A 25816-nucleotide genomic window follows, 5' to 3' on the forward strand; every position below is an offset into this window, starting at 1 on the left:
CGCGGTTAAACACTTTTATTACGCTGGGGGCTTCCGGGCGAGGCGAGGGGCCGGGGCTGGCGGTCACTCCCGCTTTCGCAGGTGGATGTAGATGATGCCGCTGACCAGGGCGAGGGGGAAGGCCACCCAGGCCAGGGCGAAGCAGTAGCCGAAGCTGCCTCCACGCGGGTGCTTTGCCAGGATCTCCTCCGCGTGAATGGCGTAGATCAGGGCCCCGGTGAACACTGCCACGCCTGCGGGAAAAGGGAAGGGGCGTCACGTTGTGTCCGCAGTCTTCCTGACCGCCAGGGGGTGGGTACACCGCCGCCTGCTGCTGCTGCTGGGGTCATGGCTCTCTCCGCCAGCGCCAGGCAATGGAGCTACTGAGGGGCCTTGGCAACTAATTTTAATTTCTGGCTCCTATTTGCTTCTCCATAGAATGGGACGATCATGTCCACCTGTCCATCCATCCATCCATGGAATTTTCTGAGTGTGTGTGTGTTTTACAACCCTAGCATGCAACAGTGAATTAAAAAAAAAACAAGAGCAGGGCTTTGCAGGAACTCAGGAAGATAATATTTTGAAAGTCAGGGACTATGATTAGTTTACCTCTTTGCACCTTAAGTAAAAAAAAAAAAAAAAAAAAAAAAGGAAATAAAACTCCCTTAAATGTCTGACACAGGGTAGTTACACCAGAAATAACAGCTGGCTGAAATTTTGCAATTACCATTGTGATCTCCAGCTCCCCTTTGGGGTATTCATTAGCTATACCTCATCCCTAAGACCCAAATTATTTACCCATCCTCTGGCTCCTTGAACCTCTAAATTCCCTCATACCAGCACCCCCCATGACTCAGGGCAAACCCAGTGCTGTCACTGGGAACTACAACTCCCATCAGCCCTGGGGGCAGAGAGGCAGTTCACTGAGACACTTCAGGTGGTTCTTGGAATGTTGGAAATTGTTCTTTCACCAGGTGTCCCTGGGCCCCAGGCATCCTGACACTCTCCATCTTTCCCCTCAGTGCCCCAAGTAGGGAGGGAAAATGGGGGATGCTCACTGGTACAAAGTTGGCACAGGCCAGTGGCATAGAAGAGCCCTCCTCTCCGCATGGTGTAGAGCTGGAACATGAACAGGATGAAGGACAGACAGCAGAGGATGAGGGAAAGCACCATGAGCACCTGCACCGCCTTCAGCCAACCTGCAGGAAGGAGGAGAGAGAGGTGGAAATCACTGGTCCCACTTTCTGTTTGCCAGTCATTTGCCCTGTCCCCTCTGACCCCCTCTCCCATGTAGAGCCATGAGTTTAGACACTTAGTATACTTACATGACCTTGAGCCCTGTGACCTTACTAAATTCCTTATCAATTCTAGTGGTCACTTTGCAGATTTTAGAAGGATTTTTCTACACAAATAAACATGTCTGCTAGGAATAGAGATGCTTTTTACTACACAAGTGCTCTACCACTGAGCCACATTCCCAGTGAGATGCTTTTTACTAATTCCTTTCATTTCATTTTCTTGCCTTAGCTAACTCCAGTACAACACTGAATAGAAATGAGGGCAAACCATTTGCTTTGATCTTGGGGGAAAAGCAAGCCTCCACCATTGAGCCACATCCCAGCCCCACCTCTTTCACTTTTAGAAGGGTAAAGCTTTCAGGTTCTCGTGGCCCCACCCTTCAAGAAACTTAATGTTCCACCCTCTTGGAATCTGGACAAATTGGTCCCATGCTCCATTCAGGACACCATCTCCATCTCCTTAAAACTTTGGAAACAGTATCTTCTCAGAATTAAGGGAGTTGTCTCCCCGTTCCTTAAACCTATAGCATGTGGAGTTCACCCTTCCTGAATCAAAAGGAGGGGGCTTTTAGCCCAACCTCTTTAGAACAGGAGCAACTCGTTTCGCTTTCCAGACCAGTGGGCACGCTTCAACCCCACCGACTCAGCCGCAGGGCCCTGTCCCGCCCAATCCGATTTTAGGGGTTCTCAATCCTCTATCCGAGACTGGGGAGGAGGCTTGGGGCCCCCACCCCTCCATCCTTACCATTCTCACTAACATTACTGCAGGCCCATGTTTTGGTGCCGTTGTTCCACGTGCAGTCATACCAGAGATTCAGGGACTCCTTTCCCGGGAGAGTCCACCAAGACTAAAGGGACGGAGAAAGGGCGGAGTTAGGAGGGGAGGATGGGCGGGGTCGGGAGGACCCTAGGAAGGATTGGGAAAAGAGCAAGGTGTGTGTGTGGGGTGGGTGGGGAGGGCACGGGTAGAGTAGGAGAGGGCGTGGAGACTAGAAAAAGCGGGCAGCGCCCGAGTGGTTTTAGAGAAGGGGCGTGGCTTGCCTGCAGGAGAACGGGAGGCCCCGCCTCCAAGAAGGCTTACCTTGTCCAAAGTGGCCACAAAAAGTAGGATGAGAATGAGGATGTGAAGGGCAGAGACAACCAGCAGGAGGAGCGACATGGCTGTGGTGGAAGCCTGGGGAGTGGGTAGTCAGGAGATGGAAGCTTAAGAGGCTGGTACCCAGGCGGATGAGACACCCCAATCCTGAGGGAGAAGGGCTGGGGTCTGGACTCCTCAGGGAGGAGGCAGTTGAGCCCTGGTCTCCTGCGTTTCCCAGGGGCTGGAGAATGCCAGCGTCAGGTCCTGGGTGCTGGAATGAGTAAGACTAGCAGTGTGGCCCCTGTCTCCTCAGATCCCTGTCCCTGGGGACATATGGGTCAGCTTATGAAAATTCAAGTTGACCCCCACTCCTCCATCTATCAGGAGCTAGGAGACAGGCATCCTTGACTCACACCACTCCCCTCCTGGGGTGGGGAGGAGGGGGACCGGGTGACTCATCTGGTGACTCATCCACCCCTCTGCCTCCAAGCACCAGGGAAACCCCAGCCCCTGGCTATGTCCACGAGGTCCTCACCCCACCCTGCTGCCAGACTGGTGCCTGCCAGACACCTTCGGGGGAAGATGGATGGGAAGGGCCGGGAGCGTGAGGCTGGAGAGGAAGGAACAGCCTCCCAGCACACTGGAGTGTCCAGAAATGGGGGCCTGGAGGTTCCGCAGACTGAGGTGTCCGCACGCACCCCTTGATCTCGGGCCCTCGGGGAGAGTGGACAGCCCTGGGGAGAAACTGCAGGATGCTTTCCTGTCGGGGACTCTCCCCAGCAGACCCCCAAATCCATGCCGGCCCCACCCCTTCCTGAGTCTCTACCCCAATTGCTGAGACCCCTTCTTAAATTACAAGAGTATCCACGGGGAGGCGAGAGTGGGGGGTCTCTCGCAGTCTGGGGGTGTCTTTCCCAACCTGCTGCACTCCCAAGTAAATAAAGAAATCCCAGCTCGAATAACGGACTGGAAACTTACCGAGAGCCGCGGAAAAAGTCAAGAGTTGGAGTCTAGTCCCTCGCTCGGGCCTCCGTGCCCCGCCCTTCTCCTCCCTCCTTCCACCCTCTCGAGGCCCCCGCCTCCCTCCCTCCCTCCCTCCCTCCCTCGCTCTCTCCTCCGTCGGGTTCCCTCCTTCTCCCCACCTCTCTCTCTCTCTCCGTCTCCCTGCCTAACCCTCTTTCTCTCTCTTCTCTGCTCCTCTCAATATATACTGACCCTTTTATACCCACCCTCACCGCACCCAGCTGAGGTCTGCAGCCAGTGGGAGGAACCTCTGAGAGGGAATTCCCTGAGAGGAACCCCTGCCCAGTGTCCCCTTGACGGGCATCCTCTGGGGCTCCCTCCCAGGACTGAGATGTGAAGGCCCTTGGGGCAGACATCAGGGTGGGAGGGTCCGATTCTCAGGCCTCCTGGACTCTTGAGTTTTGTCCTGGGGTCCGTCGTCCTGTGTCATTGATGGACTTTGGGGCTGGATGAGGGGAGGGCAGGAGACCTGGGAGGAGGCAGATTCCTATGACTGGGATTGGGCCTGGGACTGGTGGGCTTGGCTCTGTGGTGAGGGTCAGAGGAGCCCCTGTTAAACCCTGCAGGGGGTGGGGGGGAGTTAAGAATCCCAGTGTCCTCATTTCCCGACTGGGTAATCTTGGCCACTTATTTCATTTCTCTGAGCCTCACTTTCCTAATCTGTGTAGTGGGAATCATCATGCCGACAGCAAGCTAATAAACTGATGACAGTAATTCTTCTAGTTCTGAATGAATAAGGTAATGCCAGTACACTGACACACTGGAGACGCTTCTTCCTTCACCAAACGTTTATTGAACATTTCCTGTGAAGCAGAAATCAATAATAAATAAATTAGACATGAATAGTGTGGAGCTTGTCTTCTAGTAGAGGGAGATGGGCAATAAAAAGAAACATACCAGTGAGGAAGACAAATTTGATGGTGATAAGTGCTTTGAAGGAAATTGAGCAATGGAGATAATGACTGGATGAGGGGAGGCTCTCTGAAACAGGTAATCAGGGAAGGCATCTTGGAGGAGGTGACATTTACTCTGAGACCCAAAGACAGAAATCATTTGAGTGCTAGGCAGAAGTGGAAGTACAAAGGCTTTAAGAACAAGCTCCAGTTGTTTGGGCAACAGACAGAAGGGCCAGTGTGGCTGGAGCAAAGGGAGCCAGAGGGAATGGTGGGAAGGGAATCAAAGGGTACCCTTGAAGACCAAGGGAGGAGTTTGTATTTTATTCTAAGTGCAGTGGGAAGCCACTAGAGGGCTTTAACAGAACTCTGGCACCAGGGACTTAATGTTAACTATTATTATTGTCTACTGTTCGGATACTGAATTAGGGTGTGTGTGGGTGATTGCTACTGTGGACCTGGATCTCTTTGAAGGGGACCAAGTGTCAGGGTCCTAATGAATTGAAAGTTGGGGAATGGATGCTAACATGTCTGGTATCAGATGGGGCCAGAGCTGGGTGTGTTGATTTGGGCTCCCTGAGGAGATGAGAGTCTTACAATTCAGTGCTTGGGTGGGTATCTGAAGACCCAGAAGCTGGGGAACCATTATAACACAGACTTTAGAGCCAGAGTGGCTGGATCCAAATCCAAGCTGCTTTACTCATTGTGTGATTCTGAGCAGTTACTATAACCCCTCCATGCCTCAGTTTCTTCACCTGTAAATAGGGATGATAGTAAATACCTCAAAGAAGTATAGGTCTTAGAGAAATGCTGGGCACACAGTGAGCACTGTTACTGTATGTCCTGCTACTTACATCAGGCCCTGGGTCCTGAGTGGATTCAGGCAGACCCTGAAAAATTCAGGGTCCAGCGACAGAGTAAATTGTTTTATTTTTATGGGCGCTTAACCACTGAGCTACATCCCAGCCCCTTTTAATTTTTTTTTTTTTTGAGGCAGTTGCTTAGAGCCTTGCTGAGTTGCTGAGCTGGCTTTGAACTTGTGATCTTTCTGCCTCAGTCTCCAAGTCGCTGGATTATAGGTGTGCGCCACCACGCCCAGTGAAAGAGCAAACTTTTGGGTCCATTGGGTCCCAAGGCTAAAGTCTGGAATCCAAAATTGAGAATCTTTTGGGGGAGGAAAATAAGGAATCCCAAACTTAAATTCCTGAGGATGGAGACTGGGACCGAATTCTCAAGGAAGTTTAAAAGTCTAGGTCACTGAGGGAAAACTTATGGGTTGGAGGAGAGTGTCCTGTGCTCCTCTGGGAGTACAGCCCCGCCCCAGGTCTTGGGAGGAGTGGGGCTTCACGGAGGAGGCAGATGTAAATTGAAAAGGGCCCTGAGAAACAGCCCTCGCACCCCAAGTCAGGTTCCCTGGGTTGGATCAGAGCTGGACTTAGGTACTCTGGAGGGTGTTTTTGGGGTGAGGGTAGGTGGGCCTCTGTGGAAGGCGAGAATTGGGAAGCGAGAGACGTGGCGGGATCTCCCCCTTCCGTGCCTCTGAGGATACGAGCTGAGCTGAGCGTCCGCGAGCCGTTTCCTCCCACAGGAAACCGCAGGCGTCGGGCACACCCTGCCTGCAGGAGAGGCGCCCACTGGCCGCCCGAGGGAGGCCCATGTGGGCAGCAGCTGGCTGCGGAGGGGGCAGGTCCTGCGGAAAGAGGGTGTGATCAAGAGGGGCGTGGCCAGAGGATGCAAAGGCGGCAGCGCTGAGGTCCCGCCCACTTCCGCCTCCCAATGCGCAGACGCGGTAGGTGGCCAAGGGCTTTTGGCGGCTTCTTTGGAAGCCGTTGGCCGCGCATGCGTAGCGAGTTTCTGCGAGGACCAAAGGCAGCGGTGAGCGCTCGCCCCCGCCACAATTCCCGGCTTTGGCACCGCCTCCTTGCTAATGAAGTCTCAAAATAACGTAGCCTTAATCAGCCTGAGGCGCGTGTTTCTCCGACCGGCCCCAAAGGACCTCAGTCTAGCCCTAAAGCCTTCCAGACGTTTCTCTCTAGGATCTTTCAACTACTGCCTCTCCTTCCCGGAAATACAGTCCGCGGCTCACAGGCCCGCGACATTCCTCTGACCCTCACAACCCCAAGGTCCCCTCCCCACACGGACCGTCCTGACCTCCCAAGGGCCCTCCGGGTTCTAGCGCCTCCGGAGTAGCCCGCCCCTCCCTCGTTTTCGCAGGACATTTGGCAGCGGCTCGCGGCTCCGCCCCTTAAGTACTGAGCTCCTCGGGACACCCTTAACGCCCCGCCCCTTAAATACCGCCCTGTCCCCGCCCACCGCAGGCCCGGGCCCCGCCCCGCCCCGCCCTCTACAGGCCCCGCCCCGCCCCGCCCCGCCCTTTACAGGCCGTGGTCTTCCCCGTGGTCCCTGACAGCCCAGCCTTTGACAAGTGCCGGTGCTCCTCCCCTCACCCACCCCGAAGCCCTGGACCTTCTCAGTCCCACTCCTCCCTGACTCTCCCAGCCCCGCCCTCGCAGGCCCTGAAGCCGTCAGTCTAAGCCCCGGGGAGCCCCACAAGTGGCTCACTCACCACCTCCTCCGCTCCTCCTCCGCCCTTCCTCCCCACCTAGATTCTACCCCGCTACCTTGGTCCCTCCCAGGACGCTGTCCTCTGGCCTCATTGGTCCCTTATCTCCCCAGTAACCAGATCACAACAGTGATCACAACAGTGAGCTTAGAGCACTAAGGACACAGGTCGGGCACTCCAGCAGGTAGGGCTGGGGCCTTATATCCTGACCCCACCGCCGACCCGGGCTCCCCCTCCTTTGACCATGCAGCTCTGTCCTCGGAGATACGGAGAGCTCACGGGACCTGTCCCCTTGCGCTAGTGAGCCCCGGCACGCAAGTCCAAGAATGTGAGAGATGGGGAGGTCAGGAGTGGTGTGGGGTCCCAGCCTGAGAGATATACCCATACGGTCCCTGGGAGGAACTGAGACTCAGAGAAAGGTCAGAGCGGTTCTAGTATCTTCCTCTTCCAAATCCCAGTCCCTAGCAATTCGCCCCCCCCCCCACTTCCCGGCACTTGACTGCCTGCTTTCTGAAGGATGTGGTGTTAATTCCGACAGGAGCCCCGCCTTCTTTGGCCAAGATGCCTTTGGAACTCTCTGCAAAGAGCAACCGCTCCGAGGATGGAAGCGAGTCCTTCCTGGAGGGAATGAGTAATTCATACATTCTTTCTTTTTCCCACTCATCCTTTTCCTGTCCTTAGCTTCCCCGAGCTCCAGGTCCCGGGTCGAGCTCCAGGAGCGCCCTCTAGTGGGAAAACAGGCATGCTTGCGACTGGAAGTAGCACCCGGCAGCTGGCGGGTGGGCAGGCCCGAGCAGCGGGGTGCGCCAGGAAGATTGGCAACTGCAGAAATTTGAGTGAGGCCCAGAACATCTCCCAAGGATTGCTCAGGGGAGAAGGCAGGGAAGGGCGTTTCTGCAGAGAGAACAACGGGGTGCCCCGAGAAGAATTTCACTTGAAACTGTTGACACCTCTAGTAGGAGAGTTCTTTGTCGTTAGGAATATCCTGTGCATTATAGAATACCAAAAGCCATCTCTGGCTTCTATTCATGAGATGTCAGTAGCATACCCAGCCAAGTTGTAGCAATAAAAAAATGTCTCCAGATATTGTCAAATATCTGTGGGGACAGAAGTGCTCCTGGTGGAGAAGCATTGGGTCTTGGGAGGTGGGGAGGTGGTGGAAAAGACTGGAGAGATGGGCAGAGTCAGGTCATATGGGACCTCGAGTGCCAGACCGAGGAGCTGGGACTTTGTCCTGTACACACTGTGACTTGGGAGGCCCTTGAGCATGGGAGGGCCAGGGTCTACTCTGGGTGTTAAAAGACCCTGAGGACTGTAAATGGAGGTTGTGAAGGAGACCGATGATGATTCAAGCAGGAAGGGATGAAGCGGAGCCTAAGGGACCAGCGGACAGCGTGAGGCGGCAGGAGAATGGGGCGGAGGGCTACTGTGGTTCCTGCTGGAAGGGAGGATGGAGCCCGAGCTTTCCCAAGTCCCTTGTAGGGTGCCTCAGGTTCCAGAGGTCCAAGAGGTGTTCTAGGAGCGCCCTCTAGTGGGAAAACAGATAAGTGCCCAAACTTCCGGTGGAGTGGGTTCAGGGGAAAGGAGTATAGCTTGGGTACCAGGAGTATGAATGGACCTGGAAGCCTGAGGGTACAGGAACTGAGATGTAGTCCTAGTAGAGTGTTGGCGGCTGGGTCTGCAGTTCATTTGCAGTTTGTGAGACCCCAGAGAGACCACGATTCCAGGTCCTGGGGAGAAGGGGGCTGCTGGCTCAGGTCTATGTTGAGTCCCTTGCTTGGTCCCACCCTCAGTGGATTGGGAGCTGAGCAAGTTGCAGCGACAGTGCAAGGTCATGGAAGGGGAAAGGCGGACCTATAGCAAGGAAGTCCACCAGCGCATCAACAAGCAACTGTGAGCTGAGAGCCTGGGCCCCGGTCTGGGGAGAGGGTATAAAAAGGGCTGGTCTGAGCCGGGAGGACTGGAGCTCGGGATTGCCTTAGAGAGACTGAGCTTTGCCCCCTCGCTGGCCTCTCCTCCACCTCACTGCCTGGGCAGCGAGGAGATCCAGCGCCTGGAGCAGGTGCGGGCCAAGCTCCAGATGCAGATCAGCGTGGCCCAGAGCCAAGTCAAGAGGCTGCGGGACAATGAGCGGCTGGAGAACATGGACCACCTGCTTAAGTGCAAGGCGCGGGCTCAGGCCAAGGTGGAGGAGCTGCAGGAGCAGATGAAGGCCCTGGACAAGCAGGTGGGTGCCGAAGGCAGGCTTTGTGGATCCTACTCAGGGCACAGTTGAAACCTCCTGAACCTTAGCTTCCTCATCTGAAAAATGGGGCCTTCAAAAACATCCACCCGATGGGGTTTTGGTCATTGGGAATAAGGGGGTTTGGTGCTTTGCACAATCCTAGATATTCAAGGTGGGAGGAGGGGCTGGTGCTGTTCACTGGGAAGGCTGTCCTGAGCCAGCAGACCTGCATGGGAATCCCAGTTCTGCCACATCAGGGCTGTGTGGCCATGGAAAGTCTTCACCTCTCGGGGCCCCAGTTTTTTCATTTGCAAAAATAGGATGATGCAATATAGTAGAATTTAGTCAGATTTCTAATCTGTCACCCCAAGTCCTTGCTACTTGTCCTCCCAAACAATGTGATTTTTCTAGGCTAGTGTCCTTTCAAGTTTTTAAGACCATGACTCATTGTGATACAGTTTGTACGCACCCAGATGCATACAGATAAAAACACACACATACATATCTGAAACGGAAGTGTCACCAAGGAATATTTACTTTATTCTACAAGGGATTCATTCTGGTATTTCTCACCTACTTTTTTTTTTTTAAGAGAGAGTGAGAGAGGAGAGAGAGTGAGAGAGAGAGAGAGAGAGTTTTTAATATTTATTTTTTAGTTCTCGGCAGACACAACATCTTTGTTTGCATGTAGTGCTGAGAATCGAACTCGGGCCGCACGCATGCCAGGCGAGTGAGCTACCACTTGAGCCACATCCCCAGCCCTCTCACCTACTTTTGATTAAAGAGCACTGTTTGTCTAGAACAAATGTTTTCTTGCACATCATTGACTCACAAATGGGAGTTTGGAAGTTGCTCCTGTGTGGTGGTCTGTATTAGTTTCTTATTGCTGCTGTAACAATGACCACAGAACATGGCAGCCCTGGACGTCTGAAGTCTGAAGGGGTCTTACTGGTCTAAAAGCAGGGTGTTGTCAGGGCTGCATTTTCTGCGGGCTTCAGGGTTAATCTGTTTCCATACTTTTTAAATCTCCTGGAGTCCACTGTATCCTTTGGTTCGTGACCCCTTCCTCCTCCTTCAAAGCTGGCAGTGGTGGGTTGAGTCTTTTTCTGGGCTGTATCACCCCAGCCCTGCTTTTCTTAACCACTCTCTTTCTCTGACTCTCATGCCTCCCCTTTTCATGTTTTTGGATCCTCTGATCAAATTGCTCCACCCAGATCAGCTACTTGTCCTTGCAAACAACGTGATTTTTTCTACGCTAATTTCCCCATGTCCAGATCCTCAACTTTATCACATCCACAAAGTCCTTTTGGCTGTTGAAGGTAACATCGTATTCACGGGTTACAGGAATTAGGACACGGATGCCTTCAGTGATCCTGACTGTGTCTATCACATGGTTCATGGTTTGATTCCATTTGAATTTCAGTTGGTCTGTTTGGACAGCCCTTGATACCACTGACTGCCTTTTGGAAGCTGAATTCTGGTTTTCACTTTAGGCTTGTGGCTGTTTCGTGAAGTTCAGGGGCTCAGTGGGTGTGTCTGCTTCAGTTGCTTTCTTTAGTCGTCCATGGAAACTCAGCAGAGTCAGGTCCAAGCAGGATGATCTGCTTATTTTGATCCCATGGATTCTTTTGCCCTAAGAAACTTGATTATGGAGAACTGCAGGTCAGATAGGGGTTAGGGTCCCACAGTAGAGAACTGGCCAGTACACACACAAGGTCAAGAAAGGATGTGAAAGTAGCCAGAAAACAACTTTTTCAGAGGAACCATAGCTAGACCTATAGCTGATTCCTTCCTTTCTTCCTTCCTTCCTTCTTTCTATGGTACTGGGGAATGAACCCACATCCCCAGCCCCTTTTGTTCTTCGTTTTGAGAAAGAATCTTGCTAAGTTCCTTAGGGTCTTCCATATTGCTGAGGCTGGGCTTGACCTTGTGATCCTCCTGCTTCAGCCTCCTGACTTGCTGGGATTACAGGCATTTACCCACGCTCAGCTAGACAGCTGATCCCTAAAAAAACAGTGGCAGAAAACAGTGAGTTCAGTCCTCAGCAACACACACGCACACATACACACACACACACAAAAAAAGGAGAAAAGTGTCAAACTACTACACCAGTGAAAATATCATCAACAAGCGAATAGACGAGCTTTCCTGGCAAAAAAAAATGTAAAATTAGTCTCCAGTTAGATTTTTTTTAAGATGGACACAATACCTGTTTTTTATTTGTTTTTATTTTTAAGTGATGCTGGGGATCGAACTCAGTGACTCACGCATGCCAGGCAAGTGCTCTACCATTGTACCACAACCCCAGCCTCTCCAGTAAGATTTATTACGAGTGGAGATTCTCAGAATTTCTCAAACTATGTGTTGAAGGGCCAATTGAAAAAGTTTTTAATTTATTACTGTTACTTTTTTTTTAAAGAGAGAGAGAGAGAGAGAGAGAGAGAGAGAGAGAGAGAGAGAGAGAGAGAGAGAATTTATTTATTTAAATTTTCCGTGGACACAACAACTTTGTATGTGGTGCTGAGGATCGAACCCGGGCCGCACACGTGCCAGGCGAGTGCGCTACTGCTTGAGCCATATCCCCAGCCCTATTACTGTCATTTTTATAAGACTTGTGTCTGCTCAATTTTCCATGTGAATTCAGCAACACTGTTTCTTGAGGGGGGCAGGTACTGAGGATTGACTCAGGGCACTCCACCACTGAGGCCCATCCCCAGCCCTATTTGTATTTTATAAGAGACAGGGTCTCACTGAGTTGCTTAGCGCCTTGCTTTTGCTTAGGCCGGCTTTGAACTCACGATCCTCCTGTCTCAGCCCCCAAGCCTCTGGGATTATAGGTGTGTGCCACACGCCCAGTGAGCATCAACACTGTTTGTGATGCTTACTCTCATTTTCTATATTTACCACATTATGCAGACAAAACATTCCGTGATAAAATTCAACAGACATTGAAGGTTAAAAATATTAAGCAAGGACTGTGGCCATGGCTCAGTACTTGCAGGGCATTTGCCCAGCATTTGTGAGGTAGTGGGTTCAATCCCCCGTGCTGGAAAAAAATGCAATAAAACTCTTAAGCAAACTAGGGAAAAAACATCGAAAACATCTACAGTAGATATCATATTTGACAGTAACACATGGAAAAATAAGAGGATCCCTTTGAGATTAGTAGCAATACCAGGCTGTCAGGTGGCACCAGTTGTGTTTAACATTGCACGCTAGGGAGGTCCTATCCAGTATAGAGGAAGAAAGAAAGAAAAGAAGAAGAAAAAAAAAAAAGCAAGGAAAAGAAAATGGATAAAAAGATTGGGGAGAAAGACATAAAGCTGTCATTATTTATAGATGACATATTTATGTACATAGAAGATCCCAAGAATCTAGGGCTAACTTGTAATTAATGAGGTCTTTTAACAATGGGCTGGATATAAAGTCATTGATATGCAAAGGCAATTGTAATTCCCTGTAACAGCAATAACTATTAGAAAATAAAATAAGGCCAGATGCGGTGGTACACACCTTCGATCCCAGTGACTCTGGAGGCTGAGGCAGGAGGATCACAAGTTTGAGGTCAGCCTCAGCAATTTAGGGAGGCCCTCACCAACTTAGGGAGACCCTGTCTCAAAATAAAAAATAGAAAGGGCTGGAGATGTGGTTTAATGATGAAGCACCCCTGAGTTCAATCCCCAGTACCAAAAAAAAAAAAAAAAAAAGACATTTATAATAGCCAAAAGAAGTCCTTAGGAAGACATCTAATAAAAGTGCATGACCTCTGTGGACTAAATTGTGAAATTGTATTGAAGGATATTAGAGAAACATTTAATAAATGTAGAGGTATACCACATTCATGGATTGAAAGAGTGTGTTGTAAAATGTCAGTTCTTGCAAATTGATTTATAGATGTAATATGATCCCAATCAAAAAGGTGATGGTGATAGTGGTCTGCAGTGCTGCAGTCAAACCCAGGCCTCATGCCTGCTGAGCAGGAGCTCACTCAGTTACCCCCCAGCCTCGTTGTTATTCTTTACGGGTGTGATTGACAAGCAGATTCCAAAGTCTGTACGGCAGTGCAAAGGACACGGTAACTAAGGTTTACTTAGAAGAAGAGGAGGAATGTGGGAGGATTCGCCCCATCAGTTATCAAAATTGATGGTAAAGCTCTAGTAACTAGCTAATCCAACGGATCAATGAGACAAAATAGAGGTCCCTGAAAGAAGCCAGCCAGTGGCGCACTGTAATCCCAGTGACTCTGGAGGCTGAGGCAGGACTCAAGTTCAAGGACAGCCACAGCAATTTAATGAGACCTTGTCTCAAAATCAGAATTAAAAAGGCTGGGGATGTGGCTCAGCGGCCAAGAGCCACTGAAAGAGAGCTGTGCGTATGTGAACGTTTGATCTATAACTTCAGAGAAACAGAACTCCAGTAATGGTGCTGAAAAATTGAATATCCATAAAAATTATGAGATGAAATCAGACCCTGACCTCACATTTTCCTAATTAATTTCAGATGATCAGAGAGAGATAATTGTGTGAGGGTGGGAAAGATTTCTTAAAGAAGTGACAGAAACCTCTACTTCTAAAGGGAAAGATGGATTCATTCCATGACATTAAAATGGGTAAATTCTGTTTATCCAGAGAAACCATAAAGAGCAGGCCCAGGAAGTCCGGGGGTAGGAGTGGTTATCTGCAGCTCACAGCTAACCAAGGACTAGCACCAAGGACCTGTGAGGGACTTCTTCATGTCATTAAGAATCAGTGCAGTTGCAAAAACAGTCAAAGCTGACACATCACAAAATAAGAAACGTGGATGCTCAGTAAACATGGGGATCATAAGTAATCAGAGGAAGCTCGAGAAGACCACGGTGAGGCATCCTGAAACACACCAGGCCTTCAAACACTGGCGTCTGAATAAAAGCATCATTTTGGGGTAAAGGAGCAGTGGGGACACTTGCTAGTCAGCGGGGGTGTAAGTTGCCACAACCCTCCCCCAGTATCTATGAAATCTGAAGGTGGACTCTGACCTAGGCCATCCTCTTGGCCTGATCACCACGAGGGGCGGGGGCTCAGCCTGGCCTTCACATCATGGGGCCACTAGGTTCTAGTGTGGCCCTTGGAACTTAGCTGCCCGGAGGGTGGAGGACAGACGGGAGGCAGTGTGTCCTGTGAGGGCCTCTCAGCTGGCAGCAGGAGCATGGCAGTTGGTGATGCTGTGTGGCGGCTGGGTGGTGTTAAGTTGTAGGTGGACACGATACTTTTATCTTACTTATTTGTATGTGGTGCTGAGAATCGAACCCAGTGCCTCACACATGCTAGGCAAGTGCTCTGCCACTGAGCCACATCCCCAGCCCCCTGGGTGTCATTTTTTATACTCAACATCATTACCTGGGGACCCAGCTAGCCTTAGCCCAGTCTGACTCCGTGGGAGCAGTGTTGGGAGAGAGTCAACCAGTCATTCGCCCACAGAAAAGGGGTTTAGATCTGTTGTTGACCTTCCTCCTCATCACCCATAATCACCCATAATCTCATAAATTCCACATCTGAGTCCTGTAGCCAGGACTCATATAAGAGAATGTTGGTAGGAGCATTCCCATACTGGCCAGCCTGGGTCCATCAGCCTTTAGATGAGTAAAGAAATGTGGTATGTTTGTGTAATGAAATAGTATACAACCATGAAAAACGAATGGATTTTGATTAGGGACAGTAACATGGATGAATGTAAATAACAACTGAATGAAGGAAGTAAGACATCAAACATCCATGCAGCATTATTTCATCTTACATACAATTCAGAAACAGGCCACACTGCCCTTGAACAAAAGTGACACACTAGGAAGGAAATGAATTTCACTGAACCCATTGCCCCAGAAGTGGAGCATCTATAAAAACTAAAATACAGTATATGATACATAATTCTATAACCATCATGAGGACTTTAGTGTTCTAATACCTAAGCTCTGGAGCATGGGAAGTTCCCACCTATTTGAATGCTCCTGTGTGGATTTTGTTGCAGTATCTGCAGCATCGAGGACTTGGGACTTCAGGATTGGGGCAGTGTGGTGAGCAGGGTGATGCCTCGAGGGGCCGGGGCTCTCACACGCTGCTCTGAGGACACACAGGCTGCGACCATGGGAAGGGAGTTTGGCAGATCATAAGATTCAGGGGTTCCACTCCTCGGTATTTGCCCAAGAGAAAAGGAAGCCCAAGAAATTGTACGTGAATATTGATAATGACTCAACTTGATTGGTAAACTCCCAAGCTGAATCTTGGAAACAACCTAAACGTCTATCAGGGGGTGAAAGGACAAACACATCGTGGGACCTGCAAAAAGTGGAATCGCATTCACCAGGGCAAAGAATGCACTGTGGACCCCACAACAGGGTGGGGAATTCAGACCCGTCACCCTGAGGGGGAAAAGCCAGACCCTGTGCTTCTAAAAGAGTATGCACTATATGGTTCCATTAAAATAAGTGGAAATGGTGCAGAAAACAGGGGTGACAGCCGGGGGCAGGGGCCGTGGAGAGCGTGGGGAGAACTGTGAGAGGGTGGGGAGGCCTGGGGGTAGTGGGTATAGTCACTATCTTGATTATGTCAAAACTCATCCAGTTGTACACCTTACATCTTTTTTCCCCCCATTTGGTACTGAGGATTGAACTTGGGGGCTCTTTACTACTGAGATACATTCCCAGCCCACCCCCACCCTTTTTAAAATCTTGAGGCAGGGTCTAGCTCAGTTTCTTAGGCCCCCCACCCCCAAATTTGCTGAGGCTGGCTTTGAACTCGGGATCGCACAGTCTCAGCCTCCCGAGCCACTGGGATTACAGGTGTGGCCACTGTATCCAGCTTGTATACCTCAGATGTGGGCAGTTACACTATATGTCAGCTACACCTCAATAAAACTGTTAAAAAATTCCTACCTCCCACTGTATAAAAACCATATGAATATTTTTAAAAATTGTAAGAGTTTTTTTTCTAACGTTGGGGAGAATTTCCTGAGCTGGTGGGTCCTAAGCTCTGTTGATTCCTGGAGCCCTTAATTTCTTAGTAATTTTTTTAGTCCCCAGAGAAATCCCTGCCGGCCAGAGGTGTGCTGGGAAGCACCTTAACTTGTAGCATTTGTTAATTTTCACAAGGTGAACCTCCCATCTTGGCTGTGATGAATATGCTGACACCTTTGCATATCCCCTTCCTCTGGGGTGTGCCCTTGAGGGGATTGTGGTACCTTGGCCTCCGTCTCTTGCTCTGCCTCCTGGCTCAAGATGGACTGGTTTGGTCCAACATGTGCCCTTTGTTATTGTCATATAATGTCCTCACCAGAGGCCCAGAGCAATGGGACCACCGAATCTTGGAACAGAATCTCTAGAAGTGTGAGCTAAACAAAGCTTTTTTTCTTAAGTTAATTTTCCCAGGCATTTCATTATAGTAACGGAAAGTTGACTAATATGGTCTGTAGCAGCAGAACACTAATACGGGGGGCAGTTTTATATGACCAACATTTAACAACTGGCTCACAGAATTCCTGAAAAGATACTACTCAGCTCTCCAAGTGGTCTCAGGTGATCCCATAGTGCACTGCTGACAGTTGTATTTATTAACTAGTTTAAAATAATCTTATAAATGTTTGTGTTCTGACAGGTTAGAAACCTTTTTATGTAAACCATTTGTAAGAACAATATGCATAAATTTTAAAAATCTGTATTTCATTCTTGGGCTGGGAATATGGCTCAGTGGTAGAGCACTTGCCTGGAAGGCACATGCAAGGATCTGGGCTCGATTCCCAGCCCCCTGCCCCCCCAAAAAAGTCAGGATCCTTACCAGCTGGATGGTGTACAGGCCCTGAACAGTCTTTCCAACTCTTGAAGCCAGATTGAGCATGGCTGCCTTCATTCCCAGGTGATTTTGTGGAACTCTATTGTTCCTGTAGCGTGCATTACTTGCTTTTTTTCTTATTGGACCATGACAGTCACACAGAGTGGTTGGGCCCATCCTGACAACATCATACCTGTGTGGGACTCGGTTTCAGTTCGCGATCCCCCCACTCTTCCTTCCTGTCCTCCCCCCACCCCTCGTCTAGACTTCCTTTTGCTTGTCTACTTATTAGTTTTTGGTTGTTTCTTTTCACTTCTACCCAGGGTGAAGTTCCCTGAGGGGTATCTATTTATGCACATGACATTGGTTTCTCAGAATTTGTTCCTCGTTTCCTCCCCTGTCCTGCCCCTCCATGCTGCCTCCACGCTGACCTTCCTGCATCTTCACGTCTTGGGCCTTCCCTCCTTTCCTTGGTGTACTCTAGTTGCTACATATGAGAGGAAGCGTCTCACCTTTGAGTTTCTGGGTCTGGCTTGTTTCACGTGGCGCCATGGTCTCCATTTCCATCCACTCACCAGCAAATGCCACCACCTCCCCCTCCTTCATAGCTGAGCAGAACCCCTGTGTGTCTACACCACAGTTTCTCAATCCGTTCACCTATAGATGGACTTGCTTTTTTTTTTTTAATGGAACATTTAAAGAAGTTTTTAGTAGAAAATTTAGTTGGAGATAGTTGTGGATTCACAGCAGCTGCAAGAACTAACGCAGAGGTGACCCATACCCTTGGCTCAGTTTCCCCCAGGGGTAAAACTTGGGGGTTTTAGTTTTATTTTTATCACACCAGCTGTTGAGACCCTGGTCACACAGGTGTGACGTCCCTGTAAGGAAAGTGGCCCCAGCTGGTGCCGAGCCTGTGCACTGCCTGGGCCCGTGGTGCGCTGGGGTCTGGTCGATGTCTTCCTCAAGCAGCTGAACACCCCTGGGGGAGTCAGGAGGCGGCTGCGTGCTCTGAGGTGTCCCGTGCAGGCCCAGGTGGCTAGTGGTGGCGGGCTTCCTGTCCCCTGTGTGGGGACTCTTACAGCAGACAGGGGTTGTCTCATGCGCTGGAGTCCAGAAGTCCAGGCCCGACGTGCTGGCGGAGCTGGGTCCCTGGCAGTGAGGGCAAGTGTCCCCGCCTCTCCCCTCCACTGGCACCTGTGGGTTCGGTGGCTTGTGGATGCGTCCCTCAGCATCGCCCTCATACGATGCCCTTCCTGGGTGCTCATCCATGTTCACATGTCCCCTTTCCATAAAGACCAGCAGGTGGGATTGGCCCCCACCTAAGGACCTTGATTTAACTTGTTGATCTCTGTAAAGTTCCTGCCTCCAAATAAGGTCACACCCTTAGCTACGGGGTGGGGTGGGGACTTGGGTTGAGTTTTTGACACAGTCAACCCGTAACAGCACAGGTCAGGAGACAGTGTTAAGCAGGTCACTGCTGTGGGCTGCACAGAGGCGTCACCCTCCCCTGAAGAGACTCAGACAAAGAAAGATCTGCCCCAATGAGGCCTCCTTCGGAGCCCAGTGAGCTAAGCAAAGGCAGCACAGAAGGGAGGCAGCTGGGAGGGAGCTGGCTCTAGGCACAAACTGACCCACTGGCTCCCGTTGTCACCTCTGGGGCTCCTCTTCACTCTGGCCTCATTCTCCCGGCCTCTGTGTGGCAGCCATCCTTTCCTTCAGTCTCGTCTCGTGCACTCCCCCAACGCCAGGGCAGGAGCCGGCTGGCTCAGCTCCCACCACGGCGCCCCCCCAGGCCAGCCCCAGCCGTCGTCCAGAGCTGGGCCATGGGGCTGGCAGGGGGTGGGTCATGGTTGGATATGGAGCCCCAGAACCACAGGAGGGTTAGGGATGTGGGAGGTGGGAGGGACAGTGGATGTCGGCCGTCTGCCTGGCCATTCAAGGTCTCCCGGGCAACGGACAGACACCATCCTGTCTTCCAGATCGATGAGTGGGAGACCCGCATCTTCACCCAGGGCAAGAGCGCCAGGGCTCCCGGCTTCATCCAGAAAGAGAAGGCCAAGGTCCAGCGAAGGATCAAGATCCTGGAAGACCAGTTGAACAGGGTGAGGGCGGTGTCTCTGCTCCCCAGACCCCGACTCTGGGGTGGGGAAACACTGCACATAGGAGTGGGGTTCCGAAATGGCGAAGGGAGCAGTATCAGGAGAAAGGACCCCAGGGGGTCGGAGGATCCCAAGTCAGGGTGACCGAAGAGCCCTGCAAGTGGGGCAGTCCACTCTCAGGGTCCCCAGAGGGGACAGGCTGGTTTCTGTGCCCCCTCCTTGGCTGGGTCTGGAGGACGGAGGCAGGCCAGGCCTCAGAGACTACTGCTCCCCCCACCCCAGGTCACCTGTCACTTTGACATCCAGCTGGTACGGAATGCGGCCCTGCGGGAGGAACTGGACCTGCTGCGCATTGAAAGGCGCCGCCATCTGAACGTGGACCGCAAGATGAAGAAGGTCAGTGCGGAGCTCCAGTGGCAGTCGGTTAGCGCGTGGTACCGATAAGAAGGTCAGTGAGGCGGGCAGCCCTGGCCTGGTCCTGCCGGCCCCTCGCTCCTTCCCTGCCCGCACCAGTGCTCCAGCCTCGCTTGGAATTGCTCAGAGCCACAGGTTTGCTGTAGTCCCAGGGATGGGGACCTGGCACCTGCAGGTCAGTCAGTGACACTGCAGAGTCCTTTGAAGAATCTGCCCACCTTCGTCCCCTTCGTCCCCTACTCTGTTCACTTTTACTTTGAAATAACTCTGATCCTTCAGAAAAGATGCAAGAATCGTACAAAGCACTCCTTCACCAGGATGATGGGCCGGCCCCTGCTCGGCGCTCACTGTCCTCTGGGAGGGGTTTAGTGTCACGGATGTCCTTCAGTTACACAGTATGTCGCAGGCATTGTGCTCCTCAGTACTTCTGTACATTTCCTAAGAACAGCCATTTTTATAAACAAACAGGGTGCAGTTATCCAAGCTAGGAACTTTGACATTGCTCGAATCCTAACGGGTCCACGTTGCAAGACTGCCCCGTGCCGTCCTTTGTAGCTAATTTGATTTTCCGGCTCCAGGCTCCGGTCCAGGATCCCAGGTCGCATTTGATTGTCCTGGCTCCATTCTTGGTTCCTTTGGGATGCTGCCTTTGCTCTCCTGTCTCCACGACCTTGGCATTCTGGAAGCATCCAGGCCAGCCGTGTTGTGCATGTCCCTCTCTAGGAGCTCTTCTGGCCTTTCTTCATGTTCTAATTCTGAGGCTGCTCAGTGCCCTGCGCCAGGTCCTGAGCTGTGTGGTCCAGCAGGAGGCCTCTGCTCCCTGTTGGCCCCTGACTAGTGAGGCTGCCTTTGACCCTTGGGTTCCCCCAGGTGGGCTTCTCTTTGTAATGGGTATATCACAAGGGTCTCAGGGAGATTCTTCATCTTTGAAACCTCCTGCCTCCCGTGTTTGCTCACTGGCCTGGTCAGCCCCCTTCCTGATTTGCCTGCATCCTGAGGGCCGCGGCTGCAGAGGAGCTTTCTACTTCTCCGTGTCTTTTACTGTTCTCAGGAAAGGCCCCTTCTCCCCTGAGTGTTGGTCATCAGTGAGCATTCTGACTTTGTCTTTCTAGTGGTGATAGCCCATGGTCTCATCATTGATTTTGATGCTCGGATACTCCCAGATTTGGGGACTCAGTGCCCTTTCAAGTTGGCTCTGTGACCTTGGGGCAAGCCCCACCACTTTTTTTTTTTTAAGCACTTTCTGGCCAGACAGTAAAAGTGACCTTGTACTTCTTCTGCCCTAACCTTGGAGTTCACCATCCTCCTAGGAGTCCTGTTCTTTCCTAGTGGGGAGCAGGTATTGAGAATCCAGGAATCAGACACCGAGCCTTCACTGCTATGGATCCTCACGACTTTGAAGCCCTTCCTCTGGAGACAGCCAGGAATTTCTGTTAACACCTTGAATTCCAATCCAGCATCACTGGTGTTTGACTGGACGTGCCCCCTTCATCTCGCTTCTCCACCGTGGCAATCCTGGCTCCCAAAAGCAACAATCTTATTAGTTTTTACTTGTCAGCTCAATCGTGTGTATACTCAAAAGAGTTTCAGAATTGCTTCATCTGTGCTACTCCCCACCCCAATATAACGAGTAGGGGTCAAGGTTGGCTTCTAGTTTGTTTTCTCCTAGGCGTTTAGAAGTTTTTTGGGGTAGTTCTATTTTTGGTCTTCTGTATTATTATCATTATTATTAGTGGTGTTGGGGTTTGAACCCAGGGCCTTGTGCATGCAAGGAAAGCCACTCTACCAACTGAGCCATATCCCCAGCCTGTGATCATGTTCTTCATGTGTGATACAGTGAGGTTCATGACTTCTGTTTATATTCGGGGTTGGTTTCCTTTTCTCTCTGTTGATTTCTTTTATGAATAAGTAAAACATTAACAATTCTCCCAAATCAAAAATATTCCATTTAGGAGGCCGAGGCAGGAGGATCACAAGTTCAAAGCTAGCCTCAGAAACTTAGTGAGGCTCTAAGCAACTTAGTGAGACCCTGTCTCAAAATTAAAAATAAATAAATAAATAAAGGCTGGGGTGTGGCTCGGTGGCAGAGCGCCCTCTTCTAAAAGGTGTCCCAAGGAAACATCGTTGCCTTCCCATCTCTTCTACCTGGTCCCCGCCCAGCCCTGTCCCATATTTCTTTAGGGCCCTTTCACAGGCAACTGCTCCCGAGGAGGCTCCGGTCGCAGCTTGGGCATTTCTCTGCTGGCGGGGCAGTGCAGCGCTCATTTCCTGCTCCTCTCTGCAGGAGATCCACCACCTGCGGCACATGGTCAGCTCGCTCATCTTCTCCTCCACCTCCGCCTACACCGTCAGGTGGGGCCCCGGGCTCGCGGCTGGGGCGGGGCGGGGCAGGTGCGGCTTAGACTCACAGGGCGAGGGCGGGAGGGCTCTAGACTCTAGAAGCGACCGAGCCAGCTCCCCAGTGACGTGTCTCTTTGCCTCTCCGCCTCTCCGCCTCTCGCCTCTCGGCACGTGGTTAGAATGAGGGTTCAGGTCACCCTGTCGGTTAATGCTTCCAGCTCCCAGATGGAGAGAGAGTTCAGGTGACGCACGTAGCTGGGGGCCTGGGACTCGCGGAGGCACCCAGCAGCGAGGCTCGTCAGTGCTGGCTGAAAGGGACGCGGTTCTCCCAGGTTGCTTCCCAGTGGAGCCCTGGAAGCTGGATGCTGGCTTCTTTCCTGTGCGGGGCTCCAGGCTGCACCTCTCCCGCTCCCTGCACTTCTCCCGCTCCCCGGCTGCACCTCTCCCGCTCCCCGGGCACCTCTCCCGCTCCCCGGGTACCTCTTCCCGCTCCCCGGGCACCTCTCCTGCTCCCCTGCCACCTCTCCCAGCTCCCCTGCCACCTCTCCCAGCTCCCCGGGTACCTCTCCCGCTCCCTGCTTGGCATCTTACCTTCTCCTCTGCGTCTGCTGTCCACTCCCTGACTTCTGCTTCTTGGAGGCGCCTGACACCACCGGGTCCCTTGAAGACCAGGTGTGCCTCATGGTTTCTGTGATTTCTTCCCTTCCTCTTCCTTTCTTTGTAATGCACATAACAAGATTCACCATCTCCAAGTGTGCAGCCCACGGCATCTAGAATGCCCCAATGTTGTACCCACTTCTCCTCTCCAACACATTCGGTCACCCCAAAAGAAACTCCTGCTCACTCTCCTGCCCCTGGTGCCCTCCAGGCTCCCTCCGTCTCTGGGCCTGGCCTGTTCTGCCATTTCATATAGGTGGAATCGGCAGCCTGGGACCTTTCGTGTTGGGCTTTTCCCTCAGGGTGAAGCTTCTGAGGCTCAGCCTCTGTGGTTTCTCAGCTTTGTCCTGCCCTGACCCTTCAGGGCCTGACCGTACCTAGTTGGTGGCTTCTGTTCCCTCGCAGCTGGGCTTCTTCATGGCTTGGCTCTGCCATGGCCCAGGTCTTTCTCGCTGTACACCCTTCTAGCTTTGGCTTCCTGTTCTCTCATTCTTAGCATTTCCTAATTCACATTCTGAGGGAGGGAATCTGATTGTCGTGTTTCATACTTTCTGCCCATCCTTATGGTCCATCCAAGCATTGCCAGAAACAAGCCTGTGCCACTCTCCTCCAGCCTCCTGAAGTGGGCACCTGCCTGGGCGCCGCAGAGGGCAGTTTCAGCAGGGGCAGGTGTCATCGCCCACACTTTCTGTCATACCAGTTTGTGTCTCCAGTGCTTCCTTGCTGGATGACCTGGGCAGGTCCTTGTCCCTCTCTGAGCCTGTTTCCTTCACTGTGACACGATTGTCATGATGGTTTCTGCTTCCCCGAGCTACTGTTGTAAGGCAGACCCCTGAAGGTCCTAGCTGCCCGGAAGCTGGGTTTCTTTCCCCTGTCCCTGGGCTCCATGGAGTCCCAGGAACAGAAAGATCTGCAAGTCCTGACTGCGAGGCTGGAGCTGCCACTGGGGACCAGGTTGTCGGGAGGCTGCCCACCCATGAGGCCTGGCCATAACTAGCCTTGAAGGAATCGAATTTCAGCAAGAAGCTGGGATCTGGGTGGAGGAACCAAGACTGGCCAGGGTCTGGAGGTGGGAACTAGAATGGCAGTGGGCAGAGAGCCTCAGGAACTGGCCCTGGTTATGTCCTACCCCCTGACCCTGTGACCTTGCAGTAGGCTAGGTGTGGTGAACTTACAGTTGGTCACACCAGGCCAAAAGCAGAAAAGCTGCGTTCAGAGCTGAGCAAGGCAGGGGATGTGCATGAGAGAGGCTTCTAGGGAGTCCCTGATATCCTAATGGGGTGACACCTCCTCCCTGGCTTTACCAGGCCCTGAGCTGTACAAGCCTCTAAATTTCCAACAACACAACCTCACAGCTCTGGTACAGTCACCTTATCACCTGGGCCCACGTTTGGGCATCCTGGTATAATCTCCCACTGGCCCTCATCACCACCTTTGTTCTTGTTCCAGGGTCACGGGGGCATTTGGCCTCCCAGATACCCTGTGTACAGTGGCAGTGCCTGTCAGTGGGCCATGCTGTCAGTCCTCACAAGGTCCTGGCTGCCCCATAGCCCTATCTTGATCTGGCTCCGGGGAGCCTAGAAAGCTCTGTGCTCTTTATGATTACAGGGTGACTGCTCCGTCCCAGGCTGACCTGGCCCCATCCCAGTGCCCCCAGCTAACTTCCCCCCATCCCTACGACCCCCAGCTGACAGTGCTTATACCAGGACCCCAGACCTCTACCCCATCCTGACCTCCTGGTCCTTGCTGATCTCCCCCCACAGGGAGGAGGCAAAGACCAAAATGGGCGTGCTTCGGGAGCGGACAGAGAAGGAGGTGGCCCAGAACGACACAGAGGTGCAGATCCTGCAGCGGCAGATATCACACTTGGACCAGCTGCACCGTTTCCTCAAGCTCAAGAACAACGACCGCGGGGATCTCACCGCGGAGAAGCGTGAGCAGCGGGGTGACGCCCACCCGGGAGGCCTGGTTGCCACTCCAGGGCGGGCTCCGGGTGTCGGTGGAAGCGGGTGCCCTGGGCCCCGAGCCCCTGGTGCCACCTGGCAGCTGTGGCTCCTTCAGCTGGGGAGGCGGCGGAAGGACTCCGAAAGAGCTCCCAGGATAAGCTGGTGATGCGCTATGAGGACACCCTGAGTAAACTGTCCCAGCTGACGGGCGAGAGCAACCCGGATCTGTTGGTTCAGAAGTACCTGGACAGTGAGTGGCGGGGCAGAGGGAGGGGGCTCTTGGCCCAGCACCCCCACATCCCGCGTGGACCTTCCTGGGTCAGCGCTAGGCCTCTCTGGGCCTGGGGACTTTCACCGGCGCAGGAACAAGGAACCAGGCCTGGGACGCGCGGCCTCTGTCCATTTGCTGGGACTATGGCCTGTCTCTGTCCCCCTTTGCTGTCCCCATCCTGTTGTTCTCCACCACCCCCCACCCCCCCGAGCCTGCAGTGTTTCCCACCGGCCTGGGGGTCTGTACCCTTCCCTCGGGGTTCGGTTTCCGTAGCCCTCTTGCATCTGCCTTGTCTCCCCACCTCCCCTGCCGCGCGCCTGGGCCGCCTATGGAGTCTGTCTGTCCACTCCGTGTCCCTCATTTCTCTCCCGTCCCTGCTGCTGTTTCTCGGATTTGTCTCCCTCTTTTCTCACACCTCGCCTTTCTCTGAGCCCCTGCATCTCTCCTGCTCTGTGCCTCCTTAAGACTTTCTCTCTGTCGCGGACTCTTTCACTCTGATTAACTCTGGATTTTTGTGTCACTCTGCTGATACCTTTTCTTTCTACTGGTCTCTACTTTTGTCTGTGTGTGGTCTTGTTTTCAATTTTATTTTATTTTTCTGTGTGGTCTTTCTGAATATTTCTTTCTCTGCTCTTCTGTGATCTCTGTTTTTCTGTCTCTCTCTCTCTGTACCCCACCTTAATTTCCCCCAGTTGAGGAACGCAACTTCGCCGAGTTTAACTTCATCAATGAGCAGAACTGGGAACTGCAGCACCTTCTAGAAGAGATCAAAGAGGTGGGTGAGCTCTCCGCGCCTTCTCCCCTCCCCCTCCTCCCCCATTCTCCTCCCTCCTCTTCCTCCCCCTCCTCCCCATCCTCCTCCTCCTCCCTCCTCCTCCTCCTCCTCCTCCTCCCGCCTCCTCTTCCTCCCCTCCTCCCCCTCCTCCTCCTCCCGCCTCCTCTTCCTCCCCCTCCTCCCCCTCCTCCCCCTCCCTCCTCCTCCTCCTCCCCATCCTTCTCCCCCTCCTCCCCCTCCTCCTCCCCCCTCCTCCCCCCTCCTCCTTCCCCCCCCCTCCTCCCCCCATTCTCCTCCTCCTCCCCCATCCCCCCTCCTCCCCTCCCCTCCCCCTCCCTCCTCCCCCTCCTCCTCCCCCTCCTCCTCCCTCCTCCTCCTCCCTCCTCCTCCTCCCTCCCCATCCTCCTCCCCTTCCTCCCCATCCTCCTCCCCCTCCTCCTCCCTCCTCCTCCTCCCT

At 52.5% G+C, this 25816-nt stretch overlaps 2 protein-coding genes across 3 annotated transcripts in view; one reads left to right on the forward strand and one right to left on the reverse strand.

Annotated features, from left to right (window-relative positions):
- Positions 1-3425, reverse strand: Emp3 (epithelial membrane protein 3 (MAM blood group)). 2 transcript variants are annotated; one of them, XM_013363536.4, is made up of 5 exons: positions 3334-3425; positions 2359-2451; positions 2023-2125; positions 1038-1178; positions 1-233 (listed from the first exon to the last, which is right to left on the reverse strand). In XM_013363536.4, the coding sequence occupies exons 2-5, from the start codon at positions 2434-2436 to the stop codon at positions 64-66; spliced, it is 492 nt and encodes a 163-aa protein (XP_013218990.1). In that variant the 5' UTR covers positions 2437-2451; positions 3334-3425; the 3' UTR covers positions 1-63. The 2 variants fall into 2 exon arrangements, with proteins under 2 accessions (XP_013218990.1, XP_013218991.1); XM_013363537.4 differs by having other exon boundaries at positions 2359-2626; positions 3334-3424.
- Positions 2621-25816, forward strand: part of Odad1 (outer dynein arm docking complex subunit 1) — a 30479-nt gene continuing 7283 nt past the window's right edge. The window contains 10 exon segments of the mRNA XM_021734141.3: positions 2621-7253; positions 7373-7465; positions 8628-8727; positions 8872-9061; positions 18837-18959; positions 19239-19352; positions 21655-21722; positions 24131-24300; positions 24429-24563; positions 25277-25359. Coding sequence (XP_021589816.2) covers positions 7396-7465; positions 8628-8727; positions 8872-9061; positions 18837-18959; positions 19239-19352; positions 21655-21722; positions 24131-24300; positions 24429-24563; positions 25277-25359 — 1053 coding nt within the window. The 5' untranslated portion in view covers positions 2621-7253; positions 7373-7395.

Source organism: Ictidomys tridecemlineatus, chromosome 15 (genome assembly GCF_052094955.1).
Source record: "Ictidomys tridecemlineatus isolate mIctTri1 chromosome 15, mIctTri1.hap1, whole genome shotgun sequence".
NCBI lineage: Eukaryota > Metazoa > Chordata > Mammalia > Rodentia > Sciuridae > Ictidomys > Ictidomys tridecemlineatus.